The 15,991-nt window shown below is 41.5% G+C and overlaps 1 protein-coding gene across 1 annotated transcript; it reads right to left on the bottom strand.

Moving 5' to 3' along the window:
• Window positions 1-8,553: 8,553 nt before the first annotated feature.
• LOC124142164 (excitatory amino acid transporter-like) lies at window positions 8,554-15,466 on the bottom strand. Its single transcript, XM_046510453.2, has 5 exons — window positions 15,262-15,466; window positions 13,064-13,274; window positions 11,367-11,563; window positions 10,281-10,407; window positions 8,554-8,791 (listed from the first exon to the last, which is right to left on the bottom strand). Exons 1-5 carry the CDS (start codon window positions 15,464-15,466, stop codon window positions 8,554-8,556), a joined length of 978 nt encoding a protein of 325 aa, XP_046366409.2.
• Window positions 15,467-15,991: the final 525 nt, after the last annotated feature.

Here is a 15,991-nt window from a genome sequence, read left to right as displayed (position 1 = left end):
TGCAGGTCTCAGACGTTTACCACTTCGCCGAAACCCACGAGCACAGGTATGGTGCTGACAAACCTAGAAACATAATTGGGGAGAACCGGGATTCGATTCGAATCATAGGTTTCTGGCGCGCCCAAGGGACGCAACTCTGCACAGCAAATCGCGGCGCCTAAAGACGACTGGGCCACCCGTGCCTAAAGGGGGTCTTCAGACTCGGCGGTAACAAAAGAAACATACCCCCCTGATGTTTACCGTAGGCGGATACCGGAAACCATCAGATAAAAAACAACGCCTTAGGTTGGTTGAAATGATACACAATGGCCCCAGTCATGTGGAGCTAACGAAGTTTGCCGTCGCCATTTCCAATTATGCTAAAGCCAAGCGATTCAACCGCTGTACTTAATACACCTAGTACATGTGGCGTTGTAAAAAATCGGCATCTAATAAAAAGATTGCGATAGTGCTTTGCATGTATATTATGAGGTCGTCTTTGTTGGCCACGTTTGTTGCAATAATTACTATCAGTTCACAGTTTTGTGACATTTTCTCAGTTAATTTTGCATATATACTAAGCAAAAATAATTACGGATCATGAATATTTTTGGCGATATTTTTTAGATAACCGTGTGTTCAGTCTTCACCACAAACAATATCCCCCCAAAAATATTCATGATCCCCTACTTTCTTGTTCAGTATAGTTATTAGCCATAACATATTCTTCCGCTCATCGTGTATATAGATGAAACGAACCATGGTCACACGTATTTATATGATCCATGTTGTAACGTCAAGTTTTCAAGTTAATGAGCATGCTATTATTTGTCCATTGTTTATAAGCGAATTTCATTTTGTTATGAATTACAGATCGTTTTGTGGTGCATGCGCTGTGGTCACATTGTTGTATCCATGTAAGGAATATATGCTGTTACAAGAAAAAGTATAGTTCGTGTATGCGTTATTTTGTTTACTAGAACTTATTCGTTATTTATTTAACGATTACTCGAACAGTCGGTGTATCGCACTTGTTCTTGGTCCAATGAGTTGGTGGGTGAGTTCTGTAGGTAGATTCCGGGGTAGAATAGGTCTTCAGCAACCCATGCTTGCCGTAAAAGGTGACTATGCTTGTCGTAAAAGGCGACTAACGGGATCGGGTGGTCAGGCTCGCTGACTTGGTTGATGCATGTCATCGATCCCAATTGCGTGGATCGATGCTCATGGTATTAATCACAGGATTGTCTGGTCCAGACTCGATTATTTACAGACCGCCGTCATACAGTTGGAATATTGCTGAGTGCGGCGTTAAACAACAAACCAACCAACCAACCAACCAACCGTCAAGCGTGGCAGGTATCATTAACAGAAGACAAATGAAGCGAAAGTAAAATGAACAATGAGGCTAGCAATCTTGAAAGTACCCATCATCAAGGGGATACCATTAAGTGTGCAGTGTTGCATCCCTTAGTGGTGCTAGGATACGCTTCGCGGGTGTCACGTCCGTGACTGCATCAGTTGGCTCTTTTAGTAAACATGGCGCACAAGGGATCAATTCGACCCGTGAAGATCAGGGGAAGAAGAGGTCTTCAGCAACACATGCTTGCCCTAAAAGGCGACTAATGGGAACGAGTGGTCAGGATTGCAGACTTGGTTGATGCATGTCATCGTATCCCAATTGCGTGGATCGATGTTTATGATGTAAATCACTGGATTGTCTGGTCCAGACTCGATTATTTACTGACCGCCGTCAAATAGATGGAATATTGCTGAGTGCGACGTTAAACAACAAACAAACAAAAAGAAAGAAAAAAGGATTAATTCCTACCCACGGGGCATTGTGCGCAGTGTCATTAAAATCGGACCAATGCAATACCTTCCTGCGTTAAGATCTGGGGAGCCTTCATGAGAGGTCGCGTTAGATGAACTTTCTAATCAACCAATCAGCGTCGAGATTTCTAAATTCTCGGTACGAGTGAGAAAATCATTCAAACAGGCATATTCAATTTACGCATCTCGAAAACGAATATACTCTTGTAGATACGTTACACACCCTGTCATTTCTGAGCGCCATGGAATCTACACACGAAAGGGATAGAAGGAATATGTATTGTGTCTGGGTTTTCATTTGTACTAATCGAAATGTCCGAATCGAGGTGTCATTCGTCACCACTCGCATCTTTCCGTAACATATGACACGAATCTTCACGGGTCTGGAGTGAGCGAGTATGGTTTCAAGCCGCGTTTGGGATTATTCCAGCAATATAAAGTCGGGGGCACCAGCAATGGGCTTCTCACATTGCAATCTCGTGTGGAATTGAACCACGAGCGAACGCTTAAGCCACCATAGGTGTTATGTCGACTTCTCCTTACGCCTTCCACATGTAATAACGAGAGATTCTGGCACGTAGGTCAATAAAATACAACAAACGAACGTTCGTATGTTGTGTGTTTATTCATTTTAAGATAACTATGATGGGTTTTTTACACTATCTGTGAAAGTACAATCGAGAATGCGATGGCTTCAAACATACGAGGTCTCCGCAAAGCCTTTATGGCAGACACGTGGATCACATTTCCAAATTTGACGCATCAGTAACAAAAATGATGTTCGATGCAATTCCCTATTTTGACTTGTAGCAAATGTTCCTGCGTTTTTCTCGTTGAACGCTTAACTTGTCTTTACAGGATACGCTCACCTATTCACGAACACCTGGTAACGTAACTATTTGATAGTGATTCATAAACACCCGCTCATGGTACTGTCGTAATCGTACATTCTACCATGAATTTGGAAAATACTCGATTTTGAATGGTCAGTCAGAGGTATTAATCACAATAAACCCCCTCTGATTGAAACAACCGATTTGACGGCTGCATTGACGGCTGCATCAGTCATTGTCGGCAGGCATATTTAAATAATTATGTGTACAATTACAGGTTATAAAATGCTAAATGTGCTTACTACAATATTCAAAGGATGTGTGGCAATACATTTAGTGCAGAAAACACGATACAAATGTGCAAAGAGAATGTATTTCAAGTTTGGAGGACAGCAGAGAGCTTGCTATTTGGCGCTTTTCATATCTTTTGCGTTACAATGAGCGATATGACGTCACAATAGTGACATCCTGTTTAGAACGAGATGTTTGCAAGGCTTGCTCAGTTTTCTTTATGGGGGTGCCAACATATCAGCTTACTTCATATCATATCATCAGTTGCCGTGCTACATGCTTTCAGTGCCTGTCATAAGTTTGTGTGAATTATTACGGTGTAAACAATCTGCTTGGGTATAAATATCGCCATATTTTCTTTAAAGGCGGTTGTGCGGTGATTCCGTAAATTCTGATCGACATCCCACTCAAAACACTGAACTCAACCCATGCCGCTCCCCTCAATATATTTGCTAACACCAAAGAGTTCGCGTTTTGTTCAGTCATGGTAGAATGGAGATAAACATTTTGTCTTTTCAGGGTAGAAGTAGGTTATCTGTACATTTAAACCCGCTGAATGGAATTTGGAACCGAACGCACAGCGTTCTTATCTCCTAAAAGGACTCTGCTTTTAGAAGAAATTTCTTATGATTATGGAAATTGATTTTGTTGCTTATATTCACAGTAAACAGGGTATTGTACAATGCCATGTAGACACTACTTCGAGTCGTTTGTTTGTTTTGTTTGTTGTTCAACGCCGCAGCTATATGACGGCGGTCTGTAAATAATCGAGTCTGAACCAGACAATCCAGTGATTGACATCATTAGCATCGATCCACGCAATTGGGATACGATGACATGCATCAAACAAGTCAGCATCCTTACCACCCGATCCCGTTAGTCGCCTCTTACGACAAGCATAGTCGCCTTTTACAGCAAGCATGGGTTGCTGAAGATCTTCACTGGTCACGTCGAGTTGTACGGCATCGGGAATCAATGCATCGCTCCCCTCAAATGCTACTAAAACATGAACTGGCGGGGGGTGGGGTGGGATGGGGGTGGGGGGTGGGGGGGGGGGGGGGGGGGGGGGGGGGCAGGGGCGCAAATATTTGTCCCCAACTTGATTGAAATAAAACTGTTTTCTATTAAAAATCTATCTATTGAGTGCGGCGTTAAACAACAAACAAACAAACAGACGATAGAACAAGAACCAGCACCATCAGGAAACAGTGACACGCTTGTCTGACCGGGAAAATCTATTCTCCGTGAAGATCAAGATTAGAAATGGTCTTCATCAACCCACGATTGTCGTAAGAGGCGTCAGGTGGTTAGGCTCGGTGACTTGGTTGATACATGTCATCATATTCCAATCAATGGAGTGTTTGGTCCAGACTCGGGTATACCAACCATGTCAGCTACCCTGACCACCCGATCCCGTTAGTCTCCTCTTACGAGAAGCATGGGTTCCCGAAGACCAGCTCTAAACCCGATCTTCACGGGGTAACTGAAACTGGAGCAGGGCCTACAGAAATACTATTTCATTCTCATTCACGATCACATCTCCTTCTGAATCTTCATCCTGCTCCTCTGTTCTATTGACCTGTGATTTTGCAAAAGCATTTTTTGTGAAGTGGGAGACAAAGCCAACTGCCAGACAGTCCCCAGCCACGTTCACCGAGGTCCGGAATCGATCCCTGTAACAACAAGATACCGAGTGAGTAGGTTCTATGCAACAGGTGAGGTGAAATGGGGTTTAACGTCGCGTCCAAGATTATTGCACTTATATAGCGACGTGCATGTACGTGTGTGTGTTTGTGTGGCTGCTTGTACTAGTCCGGACTGATGCCGGTTTATAGTGCTAGCTCACTGAGATACCATGCCGCAGTTTAACATGAATACCCCACTCAGACACAGTATACTGAGTACGAGCCGACCAGTCCTTGTTTTAGCCCCTTAATGCCGAGCGCCAGACAGGGTAACAACAAGTACCATAATTTAACGTCTTTTGGTATGACGCGGTCGGTGATCGAATCTCGGACCTTCCGCTGTCCGGGCGGACGCTCTACCACTAGACCACGGAGGCGGTCTCTATACAATAGTTCACATTACTTCCGCTTTTGTATCTGTTGAGGTGAGAGGAAAGCCTAATGCTGTAGTTATTTACCGCTTCAGCATGGCGTTCTTCTGGCAGACCAAGGATCATGACCCCTGATCCCATTATACGCTATAGTTGAGGATCCATTTGATGTTAAAAAATGTTTCATAAAATTTAAACATCGAGGTTTTGCATTATCGCTCGCTCGCTCCCTCACTCACTCACTCACTCACTCACTCACTCACTCACTCACTCACTCACTCACTCACTATCGGGCAGCATGAGCCCAAACCACACCAGGTTAAAATGGACACCTGTCTCATTTGGTCGCTGGTGGCCAGAAGCAAGTGAATTGGTTCGTTTAATGCAGCTTGGTGAACGAGGAAAGTCTGAAGTGATGCACTTCTTTGGTGAACCCACGAGATATACATGTAGTTCTCACTAACCGACATTCATAAGCATGGCGAATCTGGGATTCGAACACACAGTCATAGGTTTCTGGGACACATAAGGGGCGCAACTCTGCACAGTGAATTGCGCCTTAGACGACTGGACCACCCTTGTTTAAATATTGATGTCATTGTTATGCTAAACTCTACCTGTGTAGTTGATAGAATATATTCCCGTCGGATGGAATGATGATATGATTTTATATTCAAATTTTATTTCGTCGCTTTATGGCTGAAAATTGTCAATATGTCAATAATCTCACACAATTACACTTAATAATGGACTTACGTTAACCAGTCAATTGTGAGCAAGTAAGAGATCCCCCTGTCGGGAAGTCCGACAGCATTCAGAATCAGCAGCAGAGCGGTGATGCCTGTCCCTGGAACCCCAGCTGATCCGATACTGCCCAGCATAGCTGTTAGACTGAGAGCACAGAAGCTATGACAGTTGGCCTGTGTCAAAATTACCTTATGCCAAATTCTATTTTCATAATTCCATTTTGGTTTGGTTTTGCTCCTCGTTTAAACCTGCGTTTGAAATATATGATTTCAAAACACGAAAAATTCATGCTATGGCTATGATAACGCTATAAAATGCCCGGGGTGGTGGGGTAGCCTAGTGGTTGAAGCGTTCGCTCGTCACGCCAAAGACCCTGGTTCGATTCCCCACAGGGAACAATGTGTGAAACCAATATCTAGTGTCCCTCGCCGTGATATTGCTGGTATATTGCTAAAAGCGGCGTAAAATCATTAGCACTAACTCACTAAAAAATAACTATAGATATGGCTGTGGTATGACCTTGATTTAACCCTCAGCTGATTAAACCCCGATTTAACCCTGATATGGCTATATGACTATATTTATTGTAATGAAATGATGTGCCTGTTTTTTCCTAAGTGCGAGCTCTTAGATCGAAGTTTGAGTAACGTGCAATGAATTTGCAAAAAACGAAACATAAATCTACCTTATAATAATTATATTGGTCATCGAAAGGCTGATGCCATTGTACTGAGCGATAAACATTGGCGCACAGACACAATAGACTGCGCCAGCATCCATGTTGACGGTAGCCCCTATAGGAAGGACAAACTTGGTGATGCTGGTGGACACTTTCAACTTCTTCTCCATACACTTTATTGTCACTGGCAGTGCAGCGGAGCTTGGAACAGAAGATCTTTCAATCAACTCTTTTTCAACTTTTGCAGACCTGTTATTACTTTTGTTACTTTTTGTATCTTTACAAATTATTGTAAGAAATTATTGCATAGCAACTCTGCCAGGCATCATATACATACTAGTATGTAATACAGACATCATACAGACACGATACAGTCACCATTCAGACATCATACAGACATAAAAATACATTAAAGACATAATACAGACATCATGCAGACACGATACAGTCTCCATTCAGACATCATACAGACATGATACAGTCACCATTCAGACATCATACAGACACGATACAGTCACCATTCAGACTTCATACAGACATGATACAGTCACCATTCAGACATCATACAGACACGATACAGTCACCATATAACGATACAGTCTCCATTCAGACATCATACAGACACGATACAGTCACCATTCAGACTTCATACAAACATGATACAGTCACTATTCAGACATCATACAGACACGATACAGTCACCATTCAGACATCATACAGACACGATACAGTCACCATATAACGATACAGTCTCCATTCAGACATCATACAGACACGATACAGTCACCATTCAGACTTCATACAGACATGATACAGTCACTATTCAGACATCATACAGACACGATACAGTCACCATTCAGACATCATACAGACACGATACAGTCACCATATAACGATACAGTCACCATTCAGACATCATACAGACACGATACAGTCTCCATTCAGACATCATACAGACATAAAAATACAATAAAGACATAATACAGACATCTTACAGACACGATACAGTCACTTTTCAGACATCATACAGACACGATACAGTCTCCATTCAGACATCATACAGACATGATACAGTCACTATTCAGACATCATACAGACACGATACAGTCACCATTCAGACATACAGACAGGATACAGTCACCATTCAGACATCATACAGACACGATACAGTCACCATTCAGACATACAGACAGGATACAATCACCATTCAGACACGATACAGACACGATACAGTCACCATTCAGACATACAGACAGGATACAGTCACCATTCAGACATCATACAGACACGATACAGTCACCATTCAGACATACAGACAGGATACAGTCACCATTCAGACATCATACGGACATAAAAATACAATAAAGACATAATACATCATGCTGAAACCATACAGACACCATACATACGTCAGTCAGACACCATACAAACATTATTCAGACACAGTAAAACAGACAGACAACATACAAACACCATACATCAGTCAGACACCATACAAACATTTTTCAGACATCATACAATAGACAGCCAACATACAAACACCATAGAGCCACCATGCAGCTATCATACAGACACCTAACTGACACATACACACAAGTACATCAGTCGGACATCATACAAACATCATACAAACAAACAAGATACAGACATCATACACACAATATACAGACATCATACAGACACCTAACTGTCACATACATACAAGTACATCAGTCAGACACCATACAAACAACATACAGACATCATACACACAATATACAGACATCATGCACACAATATACAGACATCAGACAGACACCTAACTGACACATACACACAAGTACATTAGTCAGACATCATACAGACACCATACAAACATCATACAAACACCATACAAACATCATACAAACACCATACAAACATAATACAGTCTTCAAACAAACATTATACAGACACCATTCATATTTTATGCAGACACCACACATACGTCACAAAGACAAGGTAATCGAACCCAATGCAATCGATATGTGGAAGTCCAAAGCTATATGTAATGACACCAAACCATACAATACATTTATATACACATGTTCATTTGACAAACCCAACCAAAGTGAAATCCGCGAACACACAGTGTTGAATAGGACGACAGCCTAGTTTTATTACCTTGACCCTGTTGCAAAGGCTGTGATAAGAGCTTGTCCAGCCGCGCCTAGCACACGAAACGGATTACTCCTGGTGATCATCAAATACAGTGAAGGCGTAGCAAGTAAGGCATGGATCAGCAGTCCTGCTAATTCAGTGATTATGTAGAGGACCAACATCTCACCTGTCTCTCTCAGGCTGTCTGAAGACAACAACTGTCCTGTAATCAACGACATTATGCCGAACGGGGAGAACCTGTAAAAGACAACGGAGACATTACCACTTTAAGAACACGGTGTATAGTTCAAGAACATGGCGCATGGTGTCGATGGCATAATGTATTGATTTGAGAACATGATGTTAAGCGTTGAGAACATGTATTGGGGTAAGGACATGGTGTATAGTGTTGAGGAGATTGCCTGTGGTGTCGATGGCATAATGTATGGAGATGAGAGCATAATTTTAAGCGTTGAGAACATGTATTGGGGTAAGGACATGGTGTATGGTGTTTAGGAGATTGCCTGTGGTGTCGATGGCATAATGTATGGAGATGAGAGCATAGTTTTAAGCGTTGACAACAAGTATTGGGTTAAGGACATGTATGGTGTTGAGGACATGGCGCGTGATGTCGATGGCATAATGTATTGATTTGAGAACATGATGTTAAGCGTTGAGAACATGTATTGGGGTAAGGACATGGTGTATGGTGTTGAGGAGATTGCCTGTGGTGTCGATGGCATAATGTATGGAGATGAGAGCATAATTTTAAGCGTTGACAACAAGTATTGGGTTAAGGACATGTATGGTGTTGAGGACATGGCGCGTGATGTCGATGGCATAATGTATTGATTTGAGAACATGATGTTAAGCGTTGAGAACATGTATTGGGGTAAGGGCATGGTGTATGGTGTTGAGGAGATTGCCTGTGGTGTCGATGGCATAATGTATGGAGATGAGAGCATAATTTTAAGCGTTGACAACAAGTATTGGGTTAAGGACATGTATGGTGTTGAGGACATGGCGCGTGATGTCGATGGCATAATGTATTGATTTGAGAACATGATGTTAAGCGTTGAGAACATGTATTGGGGTAAGGACATGGTGTATGGTGTTGAGGAGATTGCCTGTGGTGTCGATGGCATAATGTATGGAGATGAGAGCATAATTTTAAGCGTTGACAACAAGTATTGGGTTAAGGACATGTATGGTGTTGAGGACATGGCGCGTGATGTCGATGGCATAATGTATTGATTTGAGAACATGATGTTAAGCGTTGAGAACATGTATTGGGGTAAGGACATGGTGTATGGTGTTGAGGAGATTGCCTGTGGTGTCGATGGCATAATGTATGGAGATGAGAGCATAATTTTAAGCGTTGACAACAAGTATTGGGTTAAGGACATGTATGGTGTTGAGGATATGGCGCGTGATGTCGATGGCATAATGTATGGAGATGAGAACATTATGTTAAGCGTTGAGATCAAGTATTGGGTTATGGACATGTATTACATGGTGTTGAGAACATGGAGCGTGATGTCGATGGAATAATGTATGGAGTTGAGAACATGATGTTAAGGGTTGAGAACATGTATTGTGTTCAGGACATGTTTGGTGTTGAGGAGATGGTGTGTGATGTGGATGGCATCATGTATGGAGTTGAGAACATGATGTTAAGCGTTGAGAACATGTTACTTCAGCTAGACTCACATGTAGGGATGCTTACACGATTGACCATGCAACTCACCACATAGCTAGTTGCACCATGTGGAGGGTGATAGTGTTGATGGCATTGAAGAACCGTAGTACAACGGACCCATGCTTGCCTATTCTGCTGAGAAATACCCCAAACACCGCACAGTATGTCAATATACCTGTAACACGAATACAAATAAACAAAAGCGACAAAAGTATTTCCAAAATCATAATTATAAATTGTCAATGCAAGGGAATAACCAATCTAGATTATCCGCCGAAACAGATTCCATTTGGCGTAAAGGGCGAAATAGTTGTGTTTATTACATGAATGGGCCACTAAAAATCAGTGATGACGCCAGGTGTTTGCAAAAGGGTAAGCATGTCCTGTCCTACAGGTAGCACCCGCCATTCCCACAATTTGCATTCCAAAAGTTAGTATATATTGCCTGACGCAGCACAGCAGTACTCCTGCCATGCGACGGCGGCCTGTAAGAAATATCTGCTAAAATCAAATGTTTATGCACCACGATCAAATAGTGATGATAACAAGCGTTCGCGTGGCAAAGGCAAGTCATGTTTTTACATGAAAAAGACTCGGGAACATTTGGCTCATCATTTTTTGTCACTCATGCGTCATTTTTTTAAATGTCCTCTAAATGTCTACCATATCCATAAAGCTGTAAAGTTTTACTAAGGTTGAAATGTTGCAACCGAGAACAGCTTTTGATCAAGAATCGTATGACGCTCACGACTCTTTTGACACCTTATAACTGTTTCAGTTCAGAACAAAACACCATCGACATGTCCAGTGTGGGTAGATATGCCCAAAACCTTAAATACACTCTTTTAGTTGATGTATGTCGTGTTTTGTGCCCAAAATGTATCGTCACATACACTTTCAATATTGTAGTAACCGCAAATCTGCACTTTGTAACCAATAATTGTATGTATCGACAGTGATTGAGAAAGCAGTGTTGTTTTTTAAATACCTTCTCAGGTGTTGTGGCCGTCAAATCGGCTGTTTTAATCATCTGCGATTTTGGTGATTTAAAACCTGTTACTGACCGACCAGAATCAAGTATTGAAATTAAATCCGGAACGAGGTCTCACTGAACAACACTGAAACAGAGCTTACCAACAATATTAACACCCCCTACAGCAACGGTCTTCTTCAGCAGCAACGGATCGTTTCTTGTGATGTTGAATTCATGATCAACTCCACCGTTGTCATTTGAACTTATATTGATTAGTTCTAATCTTTTATCTCCATCGGTCGTTATGGTTCTGGTGTGTTGAATGGCGGCACCAATAATGTTGTCAGGGAAGACGTTTCTGCAATGTTAATATGTATATGTAATGTATTATTTTTTGCTTATTTTTTGAAATGTGCTTTGTTGTGTTTTAACAAAGGGATTTTGTCATCCTTATTACACTACAAAGCACACTAGCATCCTGGTAATATCCGTGGTTATAAAGCTTCTTGTTAGCCACAGAAAATGCGAGTTCATATATCAACAAATCCTATGCCTACTGCTGGAACTGTTAATGCTTACTTATCTGCCCTTGATTCGCATGCGCTAAGCGGCACATTTTAAGGTGATTATAACTTCCGGCGCGTATGTGATCCAGTCGCTTGCAAACATTTCCTATTGTCACTGTTGGAATAGCATAGACAAGGGTGTTAATTCAAGCATTGTTACCGTTCACCGAAGATTCTACATGCCATCTTCTAAGCTGGATTATTTAGCTTGTTTTACGAACGCCGTCTTTAAACTATATTACTGAAATGCGATTTATAATGTCAGATGAAGCATGTGTTGCAACGTGGCCAAAACCGTATATCATAAGCTATCTGGCCGTCGCGCATTAATGTATTATTGATGGAAATGAATATCTAGTACCTCATAGATAAGGTGAATTTTATACATCCATACTAGTCTCTGGCCGTGTACATTTGTATATGTGTTGACCTGTTTATATTATAGCTGTACCTATGGTTAGAATTAAATAAGCGATCTGTCTTTTTGTCTTCCAAAAATACAGCTTAAAACAACACAATGGTCCAGTACACAGCCAAGCCATGTCACATCTCATTGAATTTAAATTTTAAATATATTTTTCTTATCTTGTGTTTTGCTTTTACCACACACTTTACTGTTCCAACTTCTAAATGCCTCTATTCCAGTGATTTATGTTGGTATGGAGAATTATGGTTCGATGCCAGCAAATATTGCAATCAGGATGGTCATAATATTGTTATCTTTGTACATTTTTATCCAACCTATGTGAATGTATATATGTATTAACACAACACGGGTCATCCAAGGAAGGGGCCCTGAAAAGTTGATGTAAAGAATAAAATGGTTGTTATTAATGAACAAGTGCTATGTATTCATAATCTGTTATGTTTCGTCTATACGCGCCGGAAGTAGGAGGAGACAAGTCATTTGGGGTTTCTAATAGGCCCACATGGACCACGTGCATCCATACATGCCAATGTTTGAATACCAATTATCATATCTGATGAGAATATTCAAATTCACTATATTTCTTAGAGGAACAAACTTTATTACACGTATGTTCAAATGTGAATAACACTACCTGTCATTATGTCAGGCGAGAGATTCCGAAGATCCTAAAAGGTTAATTGTGGAAATATCAGAAAATCTAGATATTTTTCAGTCCCCCGGAACGCATTCGGTTCAACAGCAAAACCGACGAGACAACTGACATGGCAACTTTTTTACAATAAATACATTTCCTTTTTATACTCACCGACTGCCACCTTTTTTCTGAACAAATCATTAAATGAAATGAATATGCGCAACATACCTTATGGCATCCAAAACCATGTCAGTTCCAGAAGTTCTTGCTTCTTCTGCATAAGAAATGTCTGCTGTGATAGTACGAGAGTTACTTCCTGGTTTGATGGCAAGTACCAGCGCCAGTGATATCACCAGAGCGACAACAGTAGTAGCCATATAGTACACCAAAGCCAGCAGGCCCATCCTTCCAGCAGCAGCTCCCTTCAAGTTCCCTAGGCCTAACAGATAAACATAAAGTTATGTGTCACAGATGACGTTAAGTTATGTGTCATCACTCTCCTATTGATTCTTCAATCACTGAGGGACTGTCCCTTTGACTGTCTGTATTTGTCTGTGTGCGTGTGTGTGTGTGTGTGTGTGGTGGTTGGAGGTAGGTGGGTTAGGCTTTTCATGGAGACTAGATATTTTTTTTAACTACAGCCTCAAAACTAGATGTGGGGCATGGGTGGCCAAGTCGGATGGAATCCCGGTTTGCCCCGATTATGTTTCTAGGTTTGTCAGCACCATACCCGTGCTCGTGTGTTTCACCGAAGTGGTAAACGTCTTAGACCTGCATCACTTCGGGCTTTCCTCCCACATTAAGCTGTCACGCCGTGATATAACTGTAATACTGTTAAAAGCGGCGTTAAACCCAACTCACTCACTCAAAACTAGATGTCTTTGCAATTACTACTATCAGCCTAAATATGTTTTGTTATTTAAACATCGGGGAACAATTTATTTTCTAAGTGGGATCGATTTCTACTTCAACAATCTGAAGCATAAATATTTTAAACCATTATCCGGCTCAATTTTAATTTCGAAAATATCGCAGCCATCGTTATGTGAACCTCACGAAAATCTTGTCGCAAGAGGCGATGAAATGGATAGAGTGGTCAGGATCGGTAATTTGGTTGATTACATGTCATCATATCACAATTGCCTGGATTGATGTTCATGATGTCAATCATTGGGTTTGAATGGTTCAGGCTCGATTTTTTCAGACCCTTTGCGTATTCATAAGAAATCTCTGACAAAACATCGTCGATTGTACGATTCCGACTATATCATGAGCATGTGTTTATGGATCACTTTCAAACAGTGATGATACCTGTATCCTGCCTCGTCGGTGGCACCCGTCACAAACACATGCAAAGTCAAGTCAATTGTTTACCTGAAAAAAGCCATGGAAACATGTTGTCAAGTCAAAATAGGAAGTTACATCGGACACGGTGACATTTTTTGTCACTGACGCGTCAAATTTGGAAAAGCCTTGAATGTTGTAACCTTGATCAAACAACGTTTGAGCAAGAGTTGTAAAACGCTCTTTGAAATCTTTGTAGAACGAGCATGCTCGACTGTACCTCAAAAGTTGTGAAATGTAGACACCAAAGGCTGGAGCTGCAGGAATATTGTCCGTCATAAAGTCATCCCTATTGTCATACAGTCTACGTCTCTGCATTTGCACAAAGGGTGGAACATGATTTCAGATGATGTCGTCCCAGTAGTGTACGCCATTCAAATTTACATTAACAATGACTCGAAATATCCGCCTCCCGATATTGCCAATGGAGGCAAAATTGGGCATATAGCTGGATGTTGGGGCCGGATGTTGTGTTCCATCAACCAGTTGTGTACGGTTCTGCCACTAATTGGTGTCTGCCCAGGACTGAGTGTTGCCCTGCTGTAGGTAACGTCTCCAAGGAGATGATATTGTGTTATGATGAACATTAAAATCTCTTGCGTTTTACGCCATTCCTGTTTGCAACATACCATGCCGCATAGACTTCCAGCAAGTCGTGGCATCGAGTAAGCATTATTTACGGTTAGACAAAAGTCTTTTTATGAGCACATAATAACTAAACAATCAATTCACATTAAAAAAACACGTGTGTGAGTATCATGCTCCCAACAAACACGAAAGTATCCAAATTGTTTGCGTGCTTTTCAGAATAAATGTATTTTTATTGAACTTTATATGAAGCATTGTTATTTTGTTTCCATTAGTACATGAAGCGTATTCGCCTCGATGCATCTGGACACTCTTGAAACGGTTTGAGATCTTGTAATAAGTAGCATTGGTTGTGGTAATCTATAGCTTGGAATCTACATTCAAAGTAGTTTATATCAATTTTGATTCTATTGTTTTTGCCATATCCGACTTCACAATTTGGGACCAACAAAGCTTTGTTTGTATCCTTATTCAATAGTCGCCATATATATTACCTGTAATCATACTGGCCATTATCAAAGGTAACATCAGCAGCCTCAGCATCCGCAGGAACAGCTCCCCTGGAAATTTCACAAGGCGGATGGCTTCTTCCGACGGGGCGAGCTGTCGACACGTCACCCCTACCACCACACCCACGACTACAGCGAGGACTGTGATGATCAGGAGAATGTTACCACGTATGAACGATAAGGGCTTCATCTACAACAAAACAGATGACGTTGAGAGTGAGCGAGTGAGTTTGAACAGTATACAAGTTAAAAATGTATCTAGGCATGTCTGCTTTATGCAGAAGAAAAGCCAGAAGCGAGGCAGGTCTCAGACGTTTACCACTTGGTGAAACCCACAAGCACGGGTATGATGCTGACAAAACTAGATACATAAATACACTATTTTGCAATAGTCCACCATGGATGGAGTCAATAATGGGTTTCATACATTGTAATGGTGAAATGGTGAGGTGAGATGAAATGGGGTTTAACGTCGTGTCCAAGATTATTGCACTTGTATAGCGACGTGCATGTACATGTGTGTGTTTGTGTGGCTGCTTGTACTAGTCCGGACTGATGCCGATTTATAGTGCTAGCTCACTGAGATACCATGCCGCAGTTTAACATGAATACCCCACTCAGACACAGTATACTGACTCCGAGCCGACCAGTCCTTGTTTTAGCCGCTTAATGCCGAGCGCCAGACAGGGTAACAACAAGTACCATCTTTTAACGT

The sequence above is a fragment of the Haliotis rufescens genome, unplaced genomic scaffold (genome assembly GCF_023055435.1).
Source record: "Haliotis rufescens isolate VD_foot unplaced genomic scaffold, xgHalRufe1.0.p SCAF_15, whole genome shotgun sequence".
NCBI classification, from domain to species: Eukaryota; Metazoa; Mollusca; class Gastropoda; order Lepetellida; family Haliotidae; genus Haliotis; species Haliotis rufescens.
The sequence above is the reverse complement of the archived record's forward strand: the minus strand, read 5'-3'. Positions and strand labels throughout refer to the sequence as shown.

Coding starts and splice junctions, on each gene's coding strand:
- LOC124142164 (XM_046510453.2), bottom strand. CDS start 15,466: ATGAAGCCCTTATCGTTCATACGTGGTAACATTCTCCTGATCATCACA. Junction 13,275..15,261: donor AATGGCCAGTATGATTACAG/GTAATATATATG, acceptor TTTATCTGTTAG/GCCTAGGGAACTTGAAGGGA. Junction 11,564..13,063: donor ATGGTTTTGGATGCCATAAG/GTATGTTGCGCA, acceptor TTAACATTGCAG/AAACGTCTTCCCTGACAACA.